At 42.0% G+C, this 14,282-nt stretch overlaps 1 protein-coding gene across 15 annotated transcripts in view; it reads right to left on the bottom strand.

Annotated features, from left to right (window-relative positions):
* Positions 1-14,282, bottom strand: part of DLG1 (discs large MAGUK scaffold protein 1) — a 740,792-nt gene that overhangs the window by 490,572 nt on the left and 235,938 nt on the right. For 7 of the 15 annotated variants that reach the window (XM_045030006.1, XM_045030008.1, XM_045030017.1 and 4 more), the window contains exon 10: positions 7,373-7,499. The exons of the other annotated variants lie outside the window; for them this stretch is intronic. In XM_045030006.1, the coding sequence (XP_044885941.1) occupies positions 7,373-7,499 (127 nt within the window). The remainder of the gene's footprint in view (positions 1-7,372; positions 7,500-14,282) is intronic. 15 annotated transcript variants of the gene reach the window in all.

Raw genomic sequence — 14,282 nt, 5'->3', positions numbered from 1 at the left:
TTTAAGTACGCTGACCCCACTCTAAGTACATTGCCTTTTTAAACAGATCAGAAATTTGAAACAGCAGCTCCTGCTAGCAAGCTCCCCTTGTCCTGAGCCCTTCATGTCATCCCCGCCTTGCTCTATGGAAATGAAGTAAGCAGGGGGCAGGAGCCGGGGGGAGGACACCCTGATATTAGACTCCCTTTCCCTCCTCTCCCCTGCACAGCAAGCAGGAGGCTCCCAGGAGCAGTTCCAAGGCAGAGGGCAGGAGCAGCACAGGGCAGTGGGGGGAGGGACAGCTGAGCTGTGCTGGGCAGCTGCTGCACAGGGAACTTAGGGGAGTGGGGAGCTGATAGGGCTGCTGGTCCACTCTGGTTCCAAGCCCCCACAGGGGTTCCAGGGACAGTCAGGGGACAGGGAGCACGGGGGGGTTGGATAGAGGGCAGGGGAGTTTGGAGTGGCGGTCAGGGGGCGGGGGTGTGGATAGGGGTCAGGGTGGTCAGAGGGCGGGGAATGGGGGGGGTTGAATGAATGCAGGGGTCCTGGGGAACAGTCAGAAAGGGGGGGGTTGGATGGGACAGTGGGGGGCAGTCAGGGGTGGGGGTTTTGGGGGTGGTCAGGGACAGGGAGCAGGGGGATGGATGGGGCAGGGGTCCTGGGGGGGCCATCAGGGAATAGGGGGGGTTGGATGGGGCAGCAGTCCGGGGGGGGGGCTGTCAGGGGGCGAGAAGCGGGGGGGGGGGGTGCAGAGGCCAGGCCACACCTTCTGTTTGCGGAGACACAGCCTCCCCTAACCGGCCCTCCATACAAATTTCTGAAACCCGATGTGGCCCTCAGGCCAAAAAGTTTGCCCGCTCCTGCCCTAACTCCTCTGTTTATACATCCATAAATCACATTAATCAGTTTTGTCACCATATCACACTGGGAACTCAGGATATAGTCCCTCAATCTGTAGTATGGTCTACATCAGGGGTAGGCAACCTATGGCACAGGTGCCGAAGGCGGCACGTGAGCTGATTTTCAGTGGCACTCACACTGCCTGGATCCTGGCTACCGGTCCGGAGGGCTCTGCATTTTAATTTCATTTTAAATGAAGCTTCTTAAACATTTTGAAACCTTATTAACTTTACATACAACAATAGTTTAGTTATATATTATAGACTTCTAGAAGGAGACCTTCTAAAACCATTAAAATGTATTACTGGCATGCAAAACCTTAAATCAGAATGAATAAATGAAGACTCGGCACAGCACTTCTGAAAGGTTGCCGACCCCTGGTCTACATTCTTTGTTCCTATATCTATGACCTTGCATTTGGCTGGATCAAAGTGCATTTTGTTTGAATGGACCCATCTCACCAAGGTATCCAGATCACACTGAATGAACCAAGCCCTGAAAAATCTGTTCTATTAATTTCCAAATTATTACAACAAACCTCAATAGAAACCCCTTCATTTGATGATTCTCCACTGACAACTAATTTTTGAGATCTGCCAGTCAGTAATTAATCTGTTTAACATTTGCTATACTAATGCTGTATAGTACTAGTCTAGCACTTTATGTGTAGTCAGTAGGAAAATGTGATCGTAAAAATTATAACTGAGGTATCTGAAGCAACTTTTAACTCATTTACGGAAACTGCTAAATGTCAAGTGTATTGTGCCTGTTTCTTTAAAAAGTTTGGAACTACAGAAACTAAAGGTGGTTAAACTGTCCAGAAATGGTATAAAATTGTGAGTGTTTTTATTATTAAATCAGTTAGAAGTAGATATATGGAATTCATATGCAGGCAGGGAAATGTCTATATCTCACCCTGGTTTAAACTAATAGAACAAATCTGTGGATAAATGTCTATAATCTGTTGCAGTAGAAAGGGAACTTTTTCCTTTAACAAAAAGGAGTCAAAATCCAGTTACAAGGTCTCTAATAGAAATCTGTCATAAAGGAGGAAGACAAAAAAATATTTCTGAATTCTTCAATTTGGAAGTGGATAAACTTAATTTTTTTAATAAGTGTCCCTCATTTATTTTTTTAAAATTTCAATAAAGAAATAAACAAATCATTTTGTAAGACAATGTGTAAAAATTGCATCTAGCCTAAGACCACGTATACTAAGTCTCACTTCAGAGTAATTTTTGTGTGAGCAAATTACTAATCCTGAGCTCAAGGACTTGTACAGTCAGCAATGAATGATCCTTAATTACCGTATATATTTATTTCTATTTTTAAAACTGCAAATAGACCTAAGGCTCTAAGTGCCCTCACACACATTAATACAATTTAAGAATCAGCAGCATTAAATGATTAATTCAGTAGAAGCTCAGACAGCCACCTATAAAAGCTCCTTCCAACGCCTTCATTATCGAGGAAGCACACCCTAAGCCTTCTCCAAACACTACTACACAGACGTTTTTTGCAGTGTGCCTGGAAGGTCACCAAATTGAAAACAAGGAGGAAGCAAGATCCCTTCTTTTTAAGAACATAAGAGTGGCCATATTGGGTCAGACCAAAGGTCCATCTAGCCCAGTATCCTGTCTTCCAACAGAGGCCAATGCCAGGTGCTTCAGAGGAATGAACAGAACAGGTAATCATCAAGTGATCATCACCCCGTCGGCCATTCCCAGCTTCTGGTAAATAGAGGCTAGGGACACCATCCCTGCCTATCCTGGCTAATAGCCTCCATGAACTTATCTAGTTCTTGTTTGGACCCCATTATAGCCTTGGCCTTCACAACATCCCCTGGCAAAGAGTTCCCCAGACTGACTGTACGTTGTGTGAAAAAAACCTTCCTTTTGTTTGTTTTAAACCTGCTGCTTATTAATTTAATTGGGGGTGACCCCTAGTTTTTGTGTTATGAAAAGGAGTAAATAACACATCCTTATTTACTTTCTCCACACCACGCATGATTTTATAGACCTCTATCATACCCCCCTTAGTTGTCTCTTTTCCAAGCTGAAAAGTCTCAGTCTTATTAATCTCTTCTCATACGGAAACTGTTCCATACCCCTAATCATTTTTGTTACCCTTTTCTGAATCTTTTCCAATTCTCTTTTTTGAGATGGGGCAACCACAGCTGCACACAGTATTCAAGATGTGAGTGTACCAGGGATTTATATAGCGGCAATATGATATTTTCTGTCTTATTATCTATCCTTTTCTTAATGATTCTCAACATTGTTTGCTTTTTTGGCTGCCGCTGCACACTGAGTGGATATTTTCAGAGAACTATCCACAATGACTCCAAGATCTCTTTCTTGAGTGGTAACAGCTAATTTAGACCCCATCATTTTATATGTATAGTTGGGATTATGTTTTCCAATGTGCATTACTTTGCATTTATCAACATTGAATGTCATCTGCCATTTTGTTGCTCAGTCACCCAGTTTTGAGAGATCCTTTTGTAGCTCTTCACAATCTGCCTAGGACGTAACTATCTCCAGTAGTTTTGTATTATCTGTACATTTTGCCACCTCACTGTTTACCCCTTTTTCCAGATCATTTATGAATACTTTGAATAGGACTGGGCCCAGTACAGACCTCTGGGTAACACCACTATCTACCCTCTCCGTTCTGAAAACTGACCATTTATTCCTACCCTTTGTTTCCTATCTTTTCACCAGTTACCAATCTATGAATGAGAGGACCTTCCCTCTTATCCCATGACAGCTTACTTTGCTTAAGAGCCTTTGGTGAGAGACCTTGTGAGAGGCTTTCTGAAAATCTAAGTACACTATATCCACTGGATCCCCCTTGCCCACATGCTTGTTGACCCCCTCAAAGAATTCTAGCAGATTTATACTAGAGGGGGGAGGGATAGCTCAGTGGTTTGAGCACTGGCCTGGTAAACCCAGAGTTGTGAGTTCAATCCTTGAAAGGGCTACTTAGGGATCTGGGGCAAAAATCAGTACTTGGTCCTGCTAGTGAACGCAGGGGGCTGGACTCAATGACCTTTCAGGGTCCCTTCCAGTTCTATGAGATAGGCATATCTCCATATGTTATAACCAGGAGGATTGAGTTAGAGTGGGGCAGGGCATCAGTAGTCCAGTCCCAGACCATTTAGGCCTTTACAGATCATAACCAACCCCTTAAACTCCATCCAGAGGTCAATGGCGCAATCTGCAGTCAGTAGGCAAGTTGCTGCGTTCTCCACCAGCTTAGGTCTCCAACTAGTTTCAATGTGTATATCCATGTACAGCACATTGCAACAACTCCAACGTGTGGTAACAAATGCATGAACAACAGTGGCAAGGTCTTCACCCAAAAGGAAGGGTCTTATCTTCTTGCCAGATGGTAAAAAGTTGACTGGTTACATGCCTGTAAAAACAGCAGATGGGGGTCTAATATCACCCCTAAATTGAAAAGCTTAGTAATTAACAGCAGACACACTCCTTCAGTCAAAGGGACTATTATTACCTCTGCCAACTCTTCTAGTTACTTCCCCCAACTCACCATCACTTCAGTCTTGTCTGGGTTGAGCCTCAACCACTTCACGCTCACCCACACACCAGTTTCAACTAGACACTGCTTAATGTGCTGAACTACATCATCCAAGTTGGACAAGATAGAGACATATCGTTGGCTCTAATCAGCATACTGAAAACATTGCACTCCATGCCTTCTTACTAACCCTCCTAATGGTCTCACATATACATTGAACAGGAGGCATAATGGCAACCACCAGGACACCACAACTGGGGACTTTTGGAGGAGGAGCAATTGCCCATAACTACTCACTGAGATCTCTCAGAAATAAAAGAACGGAGCCATCAAAGAGCAGCCCCATCCACTTCTGCCAGAGTCCACAAGTGAGACAGCAAAACTTTGGGCTCAACAGTATTGAAGGCAGCTGATACATTTTATACCACAAGCATGGACATCTGATCTTCAACCAGCAGAGTCTCTGGGCTACAGCCAGGTGTATATCCCCACTGACAAGAGTCAACGAGATCCAGGGCACATGGATACTGTGAGAGTTGTCTTGCTACAATCTTCTCCACAATCTTACCCAAGGGAAGATGTGATACAGGTTGATAATTAGCTTGATTGTTACCATCAAACAATGACTTCTCAAGCAAATACCACACTAATGCATCCTTCAAAGCAATAAGAAGCCAACCCCTTTTAAAGCAAGAGTTGCCAGTCTCCACAAGCAAGGGACCCAGTACATCCCCACTAACCTTCATCAGACAAGAAGGTTGGATTCAAAGCACAGGGTGTGGGACGAAGGTCTCTCAACACCAACAATACATCAGCAAATATCAGTGAAACTCTTTTACTGAATATGAGGATCTTGTTCTCTCCAGCCCTTCCTCTCCCACCATAGAAGCAGACCTCCTGCTCTTAATGTGATCCATTTTGTTTGCAGAATTACAAGTGGGAAGGACTCAGACTGAGTTGAGACAGTCAGGATTTATCAGTCCTGCCACCTGAAACAAATCTGCTGCCTGAGCTTTTGTGGCTTCTGTGTTGGAGAAAAAATAACTTTTTCTTTGCCTTCTGCACAGCCACAACATAAAAAAGTTAAAAATATTTATGATGCAGCTGTTCAGCCTCTGCACAACATTTCCACCACCAGTGTACTAGCCCTCTTCCCTCATTTGTTGCACATCATCTGTACACCAGAGTGACCTGTGAAAATGATGTTGGCACAGAGGGCATCTACAGGCCACTTCTTCAAAGCTGCAGGATAGAAAAGTATGATAACGTTCTACCAAAGTATTGAGGGATTGGGTCTGTTAGGGGTTCTCACAACAAATCTTTTGGTGGTTTCAGAATGCGGCCACCAACTCTTGAATGTGGCTGCTATGACAATTTTTCCTAACATACTTAACTAACTTTAGGAAAAACAAATATGCACATATACATGCTCAAATCATACTGATAGCTTCAGTCAGGGTCTTTCCCCCCAGACTCAATAATAAAAATAATGTACAGTTGTTTCTATTCTTTACTGGACCTAAACAGAATAGAAACACAAATAAGGTGCTTTGCATGTTCTTGTCTTTTGTTGTTCTCTCTTTTGCTTTTTCGGTTGCTTTTTTTTTAATTCTTGCTAGCTAGTAAGTCTGCTGCTGTGAAAAGTGATATTTGTATGTTTGTTAACATCACTTTTCCCTGCAGCAGACTTGCTAGCTAGCTGGGAGGTGAAAAGTGATATTAACAAACATACAAATATCACTTTTCACAGTAGACTTACTAAGCCCTGTCAAGCTGGGTGACAAATTAAGCCGTGGATGGGGAGGTTGGTAGGGAAGCAGCAGGGACGGGGGGTGATCAGGATGGTGGTGAGCCCAGAGTCTGCTGCTGTGCTTGAAACCCTGGAGCCTGCCGTTCACCCCCCACAGGACTGAAGCCAGAAGCCTGAGCCCCACAACCCCCGGGAAGGTGGGGAACTCACACTGGCTGTCTGCTCCTCTGGTGTCTGTGGCTCCAGAGGGGAGCAGGGCCCAACCCCTTCAGGCGACCCCAGGGGGGCCACAACTTCCCCTCTCTAGGAGGCTGTGGCTGCAAGAAAAGCCCCTGACAGCTGCTTGCGGCCACAGTGGCCGCATTTGAAAAATGCTGCTGGTGGAACAAGATTCACCCTCAGAGCCCTCTGGAACCTTTTTGGGCCCATTAATCTTTGAGAGTAGACCATTAGAACAGTTCCCTCACCCTGACAGGAGAGATGAACCCCAACCTCAAACCACAGGAGGGAATGATCACTTTATGACAAATGTAAGCTTTCTAGGGACAGTGACTGTCTTTTTGTTCTGTTTATCCAGTGCCCAGGTGCTATGGTAATACAATCAACCAACAAACCAACCACTGAGCCTCCAGTTCCAACCCAAAACCCAAATCTTAAGTGTGGCCAGCTGTCTGAGTTGAGCCAGTACCTATCTTGGATAAGCCCATAGTCATCAGGTTGGCCATGAAAACTTGAGCTCCTTCAGAAAATTCATCATCTACATGCAAATTCAACATAATCAATCTCTGCGTTTCCAATGCCAAGATAGTGAGAAATTCAGTCAGCTCACTACGTGACTTGGCAATGCAGAAGGGTGAATGGTACACTAAAAGCAGTGCCATCTTAATTCCACAGTGGAAACCACATACAAAGTGGGCACAATATATAATCCAGTTTTGGAGAGGGGGACCTTGTATACTTTAGGCTGAATGCAATCAGTATGGACACAACCATAGCAGTATTACTGAACACAACTAGAATAAATCAGTAAAACAATTGATAGGTCTTATGGAAATATTCACTAGTATTAAAAATATTTTTAGATTTACATTTATTTCTTAAAATATCACACACTGACATTTTGATCGTTTACACATAAAATGTTAACTTTCCTGATTAACTAACCTGAACTCATCAGTTAAACTTGGATTAATCATTCCTTACCTGGTTATCTCATCATCTCCAACCATTCCCTTGGGAATTGGGGAATATCTTCCTGGTGATGATGGTGGCAAAGATTGTGCCAAGTAGGTAGCTGGACTGATATGGTTATCCACTGGCTGAGAATAAGCTTAAAATAAAAGATACACGTGTTTAGGTGATTTAAAAAAATGTAAAAGTACCTGTGCAAATGTAAAACAGTATTATAGGGTGTTGTTTTAAAAACAAATGCATGTTTCTTTTCAGTCTAATAGTTTATTTAAAATGTCTCAGGTTTAGGATACTGTGCCATCATGGAAGCTAAGCAGATTAATGCAAATTTCTCTCACTGCTTCCTCAAATATGTAAATCAGTAAGTCAAATAATTGTCAATTTGGTTGACTAATACTGCAAACAGTTAATTATTTATGCATTTATTTTTTAAGTAACAAGCAATGCAAATAATAGGCACCAGTGAGGACAGGAATTATCTTTTTTGGCTAAGTTTCTATAACTTTATTGAACCTAAGATCTAAAAGCAACCTGTCCTGGTAGCAGTGAAAAGAGGTGAGGATTTAAGACCACTGCTGCTGCAAGCTGTCACCAGTTTCCCACCCTTTCAGTACACAGATCCAGGGCATCCTAACATTTCCTAGGCCCACCTGGCTACCCTGATTTCCAGACCTAAACAAAGCCATGGTATCTTACACAGCCACTGCATGAGACAATTCCCGGGCCTTGTGCAAGTACCTGTAGGTCTCTGAAAATCCAGCCTCCTCCTTTGGTGAAGCTGATGCCATATTCACAAGAAAAGGAGGGAGAATTAGTCCAACTCCTGACATCTGTGGGATTGGGAGCACCAGTCACCCCCATATTCATTTTATATCCACTGTGTGAAAATCTCACCCATGCTGGCAGCAATGGCTGCCATATAGTTACAGATTCATATATTTTTAAGGTGTGAAGGCACTATTATGATCATCTAGTCTGACTTCCTGCCTAGCACAGGCCAGAGACACTCATGCAGCAATTTCTGCATCAAGCACATTCACTCTGACTGAGCTATAGCACAGCTGTTAGAAAAACATACGATCTTATACTGCTAGGTAAGAGACTGAAGTCCAAGACCTCCATGGTAGCATTCTCTGAAATGCTTCCAGTTCCAAATGCAGGGCCAGACAGACAGGCAGAACTGCAGGGTCTCAATGCGTAGATAAGATGATGGTGTAGGGAGGAGTGGTTTCCATTTATTAGGAACTTGGGAAACTTTTGGGAAAAGAGGAGCCTATACAGGAAGGATGGGCTTCACCTAAACCAAAATGGAACCAGACTGCTGGCACTTAAAATTAAAAAGGTAATAAAGCAGTTTTTAAACTATGGGCTGGAGGAACACCCACAGGTGTGGAGGAACATGCGGTTCAGACAGAGACATCCCTTAGGGGAGGATCTGATGAGGATGGAACATAAAACACCGGTAGGCTCTGATGAGAAACAATCAAATGAAAAAACGTCCCATTCAATTACATCATGTAATGGCAGACAGCTAAAAAGTGTCAATTTTTGAAAGTGCTTATATACAAACACTAGAAGTCTAAATAATAAGATGGGTGAACTAAAGTGCCTCATATTAAATGAGGATATTAATATAATAAGCACCATAGAAACTTGGTGGAATGAGGATAATCAATGGGACACAGTAATACCGGGTACAAAATATATCGGCAGGACAGAACAGGTTGTGCTGGTGGGGGAGTGGCACTATATGTGAAAGAAAGCATAGAATCACGTGAAGTAAAAATCTTAAATGAACCAAACTGTACCATAGTATCTATATGGATAGTAATTCCATGCTTAAATAATAAGAATATAGCAGTAGGGATATACTATCGACCACCTGACCAGGATGGTGCTAGAGACTGTGAAATGCTCAGGGAGATTAGAGAGTCTATAAAAATAAAAAAATCAATAAAAATGGGGGATTTGAATCCATGTCACCTCAGGATGGAATGCAGAGATACCTTAAAAGACTGCTTAAATGATTGTTTCTTGGAGCAGCTAGTCCTGGAACCCTTAAGAGAGGCAATTCTTGATTTAGTACTAAGAGGAGCACCGGATCCGGTCAAAGAGATGACTATAGCTGAACCCCTTGGTAATAGTGACCATAATATAATTAAATTTAACATCCCTGTGGTGGGGAAAACAGCACAGCAGACCATCACGGTAGCATTTAATTTCAGAAAGGGGGATTACACAAAAATGAGGAAGTTAAACAGAAATTAAAAGATATAGTGCCAAAAATGAAATCCCTGCAAGCTGCATGGAAACATTTTAAAGATATCATACAGGGGAGTCTCATCTTACGCTGGGGTTACGTTCCGCTGTCAGCGCGTAAAGCGAAAATTTGTGTAGTCAAAATTATATTGAGTGTAATGGTGGGCAGAATCGCCCGCACTACAGGTACAATATTTAAATTATTATTTTTCTCTTTTTTGTTTTGTTTTTTTTGTTTTTGCCGACTGCACAAACCTGAATTTGCGCATGTTAAATGCGCGTAAGATGAGACTCGCCTGTAATAGAGGCTCAACTTAAATGTATACCCGAAATAAAAAACAGAGAACCAAAAAAGTTCCACCATAGCTAAACAGCAAAGTAAAAGAGGAAGTGAGAGACAAAAAGCATCCTTTAAAAAGAGTAAGTTAATTCCTATTGAGGAAAACAGAAAGGAGCATGAACTCTGGAAAAGGAAATTTAACAATATAATTAGGAAGGCCAAAAAATAATTTGAAGAACAGATAGCCAAAGACTCAAAAAGTAACAGCAAACATTTTTTTTAAGTACATCAGAAGCAGGACGCCTGTTAAACAACCGGTGGGGCCTGATGGACGATCAAGATGCTAAAGGAGCACTCAAGGACAATAAGGCCATTGCAGAGAAACTAAATGAATTCTTTGCATTCATCTTCATGTCTGAGGATGCAAGGGAGATTTCAACACCCGAGCCAAATCTGAGGAACTGTCTTAGACTGAGGTGTCATTAGAGAGGGTTTTGTAACAAATTGATAAACTAATAAGAAGTCACCAGGACCAGATGGTATTTACCCAAGAGTTCTGAAGGAACTCAAATCTGAAACTGCAGAACTGCAAACTGTGATACATAACCTTCATTTAACTCAGCTTCTATACCAGATGACTGCAGTATACCTAATGTGATGACAATTTTTTAAAAAGGGCTCCAGAGGTGACCCCAGAAATTACAGGCCAGTAAGCCTAACTTCAGTACTGGGCAAACTGGTTGAAACTATAGTAAAGAACAGAATTGTCAGACACACAGATGAACATGATTTGTTGGGGAAGAGTCAACATGGTTTTTGTAAAGGGAAATCATGCCTCACCAATCTACTAGAATTCTTTGAGGGGGTTAAGAAGCATGTTGACAATGGTGATCCAGTGGATATAATGTACTTAGAGCTTTTGACAAGGTTCCTCATCAAAGGCTCTTAAGTAAAGTAAGCTGCCATGGGATAAGAAGGAAGATCCTCTCATGGATCAGCAACTAGTTAAAAGATAGGAAATAAAGGGCAAGATAAATGGTCAGTTTTCAGAATGGAGAGGGATAGTCCCCCAGAGGTCTGTACTGGGACCAGTCCTATTCAACGTATTCATAAATGATCTGGACAAAGGGGCAAACAGCAAAGTTGTAAAATTTGCAGCTGAAACAAAAATACTCAAGATAGTTATGTCCAAAGCCGACTGTGAAGAGCTACAAAGGGATCTCACAAAACTGGGTGACTGGGCAACAAAATGGTAAATTAAATTCAGTGTTGATAAATGCAAAGTAATGCACATTGAAAAACATAATCCAACTATACATATAAAATGATGGAGTCTAAATTAGCTGTTACCACTCAAAAAAGAGATCTTGGAGTCATTGTGGATAGTTCTCTGAAAACAACCACTTCATGTGCAGCAGCAGTCATAAAAGTGAACAGAATGTTGGGAATCATTTAGAAAGGGATAGATAATAAGACAGAAAATGGGCAACAAAAATTAGGTGTATGGAACAGCTTAGGGATAGTGTTTGGACAGCGGCTAGAAATGCATCCTTCAGACCTGAGGCATGTAGAGCCCACGGGAGCGCAGGGAGCCCTTGAGTCCTTCAGCCAATGCAGCCTGGTGTCTGTCTGCTGTGCAAACAAGGTGTTGCCCTTGAAGGAGCAGTCCTGGATGGAGAACTGAGCCTCGTTCAAAAGCCCTGAGGACAGCAGCCACAAACTGCACCGCATGGTGACAGCCAATGCTATCGACCATGCTGCTGAATCAGCCACGTCCAGTGCCACTTAGAGAGGCGCCCTGGCCACTGTCTTGCCCTCTTCCAAGATGGCCGAGAACACTTGTCTTGCCTTCTGGGTAGAGAGTCTTTGAACTTGACCATTGAGTCCCAACTAAAAGATACACCCCAATTTAAAAAACATAGTAAGAGAACCAAAATAGAGCCACCGTGGTTAAACAACAAAGTAAAAGAAGCAGTGAGAGGCAAAAAGGCATCCTTTAAAAAGTGGAAGTTAAATCCTAGTGAGGAAAACAGAAAGGCGCATAAACTCTGGCAAATGAAGTGTAAAAATATAATTAGGAAGACCAAAAAAGAATTTGAAAAACAGCTAGCCAAAGACTCCAAAAGTATAAGCAATTATTTTTTAAATATATCAGAAGCAAAAAGCCTGCTAAACAACCAGTGGGGACACTGGATGATCGAGATGCTAAAGGAGCACTCAAAGACGATATGGCCATTGCAAAGAAACTAAATGAATTCTTTGCATTGGTCTTTACTGTTGAGGATGTGAGGGAGATTCCCAAACCTGAGCCATTCTTTTTGAGTGACAGATCTGAGGAACTGTCCCAGATTAAAGTGTCATTAGAGGAGGTTTTGGAACAAATTGATAAACTAAACAGTAATAAGTATCCAGAACCTGATGGTATTCACCCAAGAGTTCTGAAGGAACTCAAATGTGAAATTGCAGGACTACTAACTATCATCTGTAACCAATCATTTAAATCAGCTTCTGTACCAAATGACTGGAGGATAGCTAATGTGATGCCGATTTTTAAAAAGGGCTCCAGAGGTGACCCTGGCAACTACAGGCCAGTAAGCCTCACTTCAGTACCAGGCAAACTGGTTGAAATTATTGCAAAGAATACAATTGTCAGACACATAGACGAGCATCATTTGTTGGGAAATAATGCCTAACCAATCTACTAGAATTCTTTGAGGAAGTCAACAAGCATGCAGACAAGGGGGATACAGTGGATATAGATCTTCAGAAAACCTTTCACAAAGCCCTTCACCAAAGGCTCTTAAGCAAAATAAGCTGTCATGGGATAAGAGGGAAGGTTCTCTCATGGATTGGTAACTGGTTCAAAGATAGGAAACAAGGGGTAGGAATAAATTGTCAGTTTTCAGAATGGAGAGAGGTAAATAGTGGTGTCTCCCAGGGATCTGTACTGGGCCCAGTCCTATTTAACATATTCCTAAATGATCTGGAAAAAGGGGTAAACGGTGAGGTGGCAAAATTTTCAGATGAAACTACTCAAGATAGTTACGTCCCAGGCAAACTGCGAAGAACTACAAAAGGATCTCACAAAACTGGGTGACTGGGAACTAAACTTCATTTCATCTGCCATTTTATGTTGATAAATGATAAAATTTAATGCTGATAAATGCAAAGTAATGCACGTTGCAAAACATAATCCTAACTATACATATACAATGATGGGGTCTAAATTAGTTGTTACCACTCAAGAAAGAGATTGGTATGTCTACACTGCTATTTTTAGCCTGGTAGTGCAAGCCCAAATCAGTTGACCCGGGCTCTGAGAATCACTGTTGTGGATTTTTGTTGTTGTTTTGTGCAGTGTAGGCGTACTCATAATCTGCTGCATCAACTGAGGCCTGCAGGGACCATCTGGTAAGCAATTTGCCCTCCTTGATGAATGCACTGAACTATAGCTTATCCTCCGTGGGTCTTTGTCAGTGAATTCAGCAAACTTAGTATAATTAATAAAAGCATACTTTTACATTACTTCCTGATGATACATTGCTATGAGAACTGTAAGCTGGTCGAAGTACTGTACACAAACTTTTATCCCATAGAGGTTTAAGTGTTTAACTTCTTTTTCAAAATGGATGGATATAGTATGATGTTGTCTGCCTCTTTCAGCGACTACTTGAATTACTAATGAATTCAGAGCAGGGTGTGTAAATAAAAATTCTGCTCCTTTAGCTGGCATAAATATTTCTTCTCCGTTCTTTTTGGCATGGGGCATATGTGGCTGGGGTTTGCCAGACCACGGCTGCTCGTTTTAAGATGGCCTCATTAATTGTCAGTGTCATTTTTCTGGGCCCCGCACACTGGAGAATCTCCAACAGTTTGAGGAGTGTCCCTCACTTCCCTCAGAGGGATGTTGTCATAAGTAGTTAGTTAAGGGTTAAGGTCTACCTGTAAAGGGTTAACACAAACCTGGTGAAACACCTGACCAAAGGACCAATCAGGGAAGAGAATTTGAAAATCCCAGAGAGCGGGAACTTGGGTCTCTGTGTTCTTTGTTCTGAGTTCTTAGCCGTCTGGACCTACACCAGACCAGACGCTTAATCAAGTCTGCTCATTTCCCTGAACTAATTTCTTCTATTCAAGCTAGTGAGTATTAGAAGAACTGGGTAATTGCATATAAGAATCCTGTGTCTGCAATTCTGTGTGTTTGTATTGATTATTCGTAATTTTGCCTGTATTGTTGTACTGAGGAAAAGGGAGAAATTTCTCCAGGGATTAATAAGATTAGACCCTATGAATGTCTATCTTGGATTCATAGAGATTGTGTATTTTTTCTCTTCTTTTTTTTTTTATTCTTTTAATAAACTCTTTTAAGTTCAGGACTTGGTT

This window comes from Mauremys mutica, chromosome 9 (genome assembly GCF_020497125.1).
Source record: "Mauremys mutica isolate MM-2020 ecotype Southern chromosome 9, ASM2049712v1, whole genome shotgun sequence".
NCBI classification, from domain to species: domain Eukaryota; kingdom Metazoa; phylum Chordata; order Testudines; family Geoemydidae; genus Mauremys; species Mauremys mutica.
The sequence above is the reverse complement of the archived record's forward strand: the minus strand, read 5'-3'. Positions and strand labels throughout refer to the sequence as shown.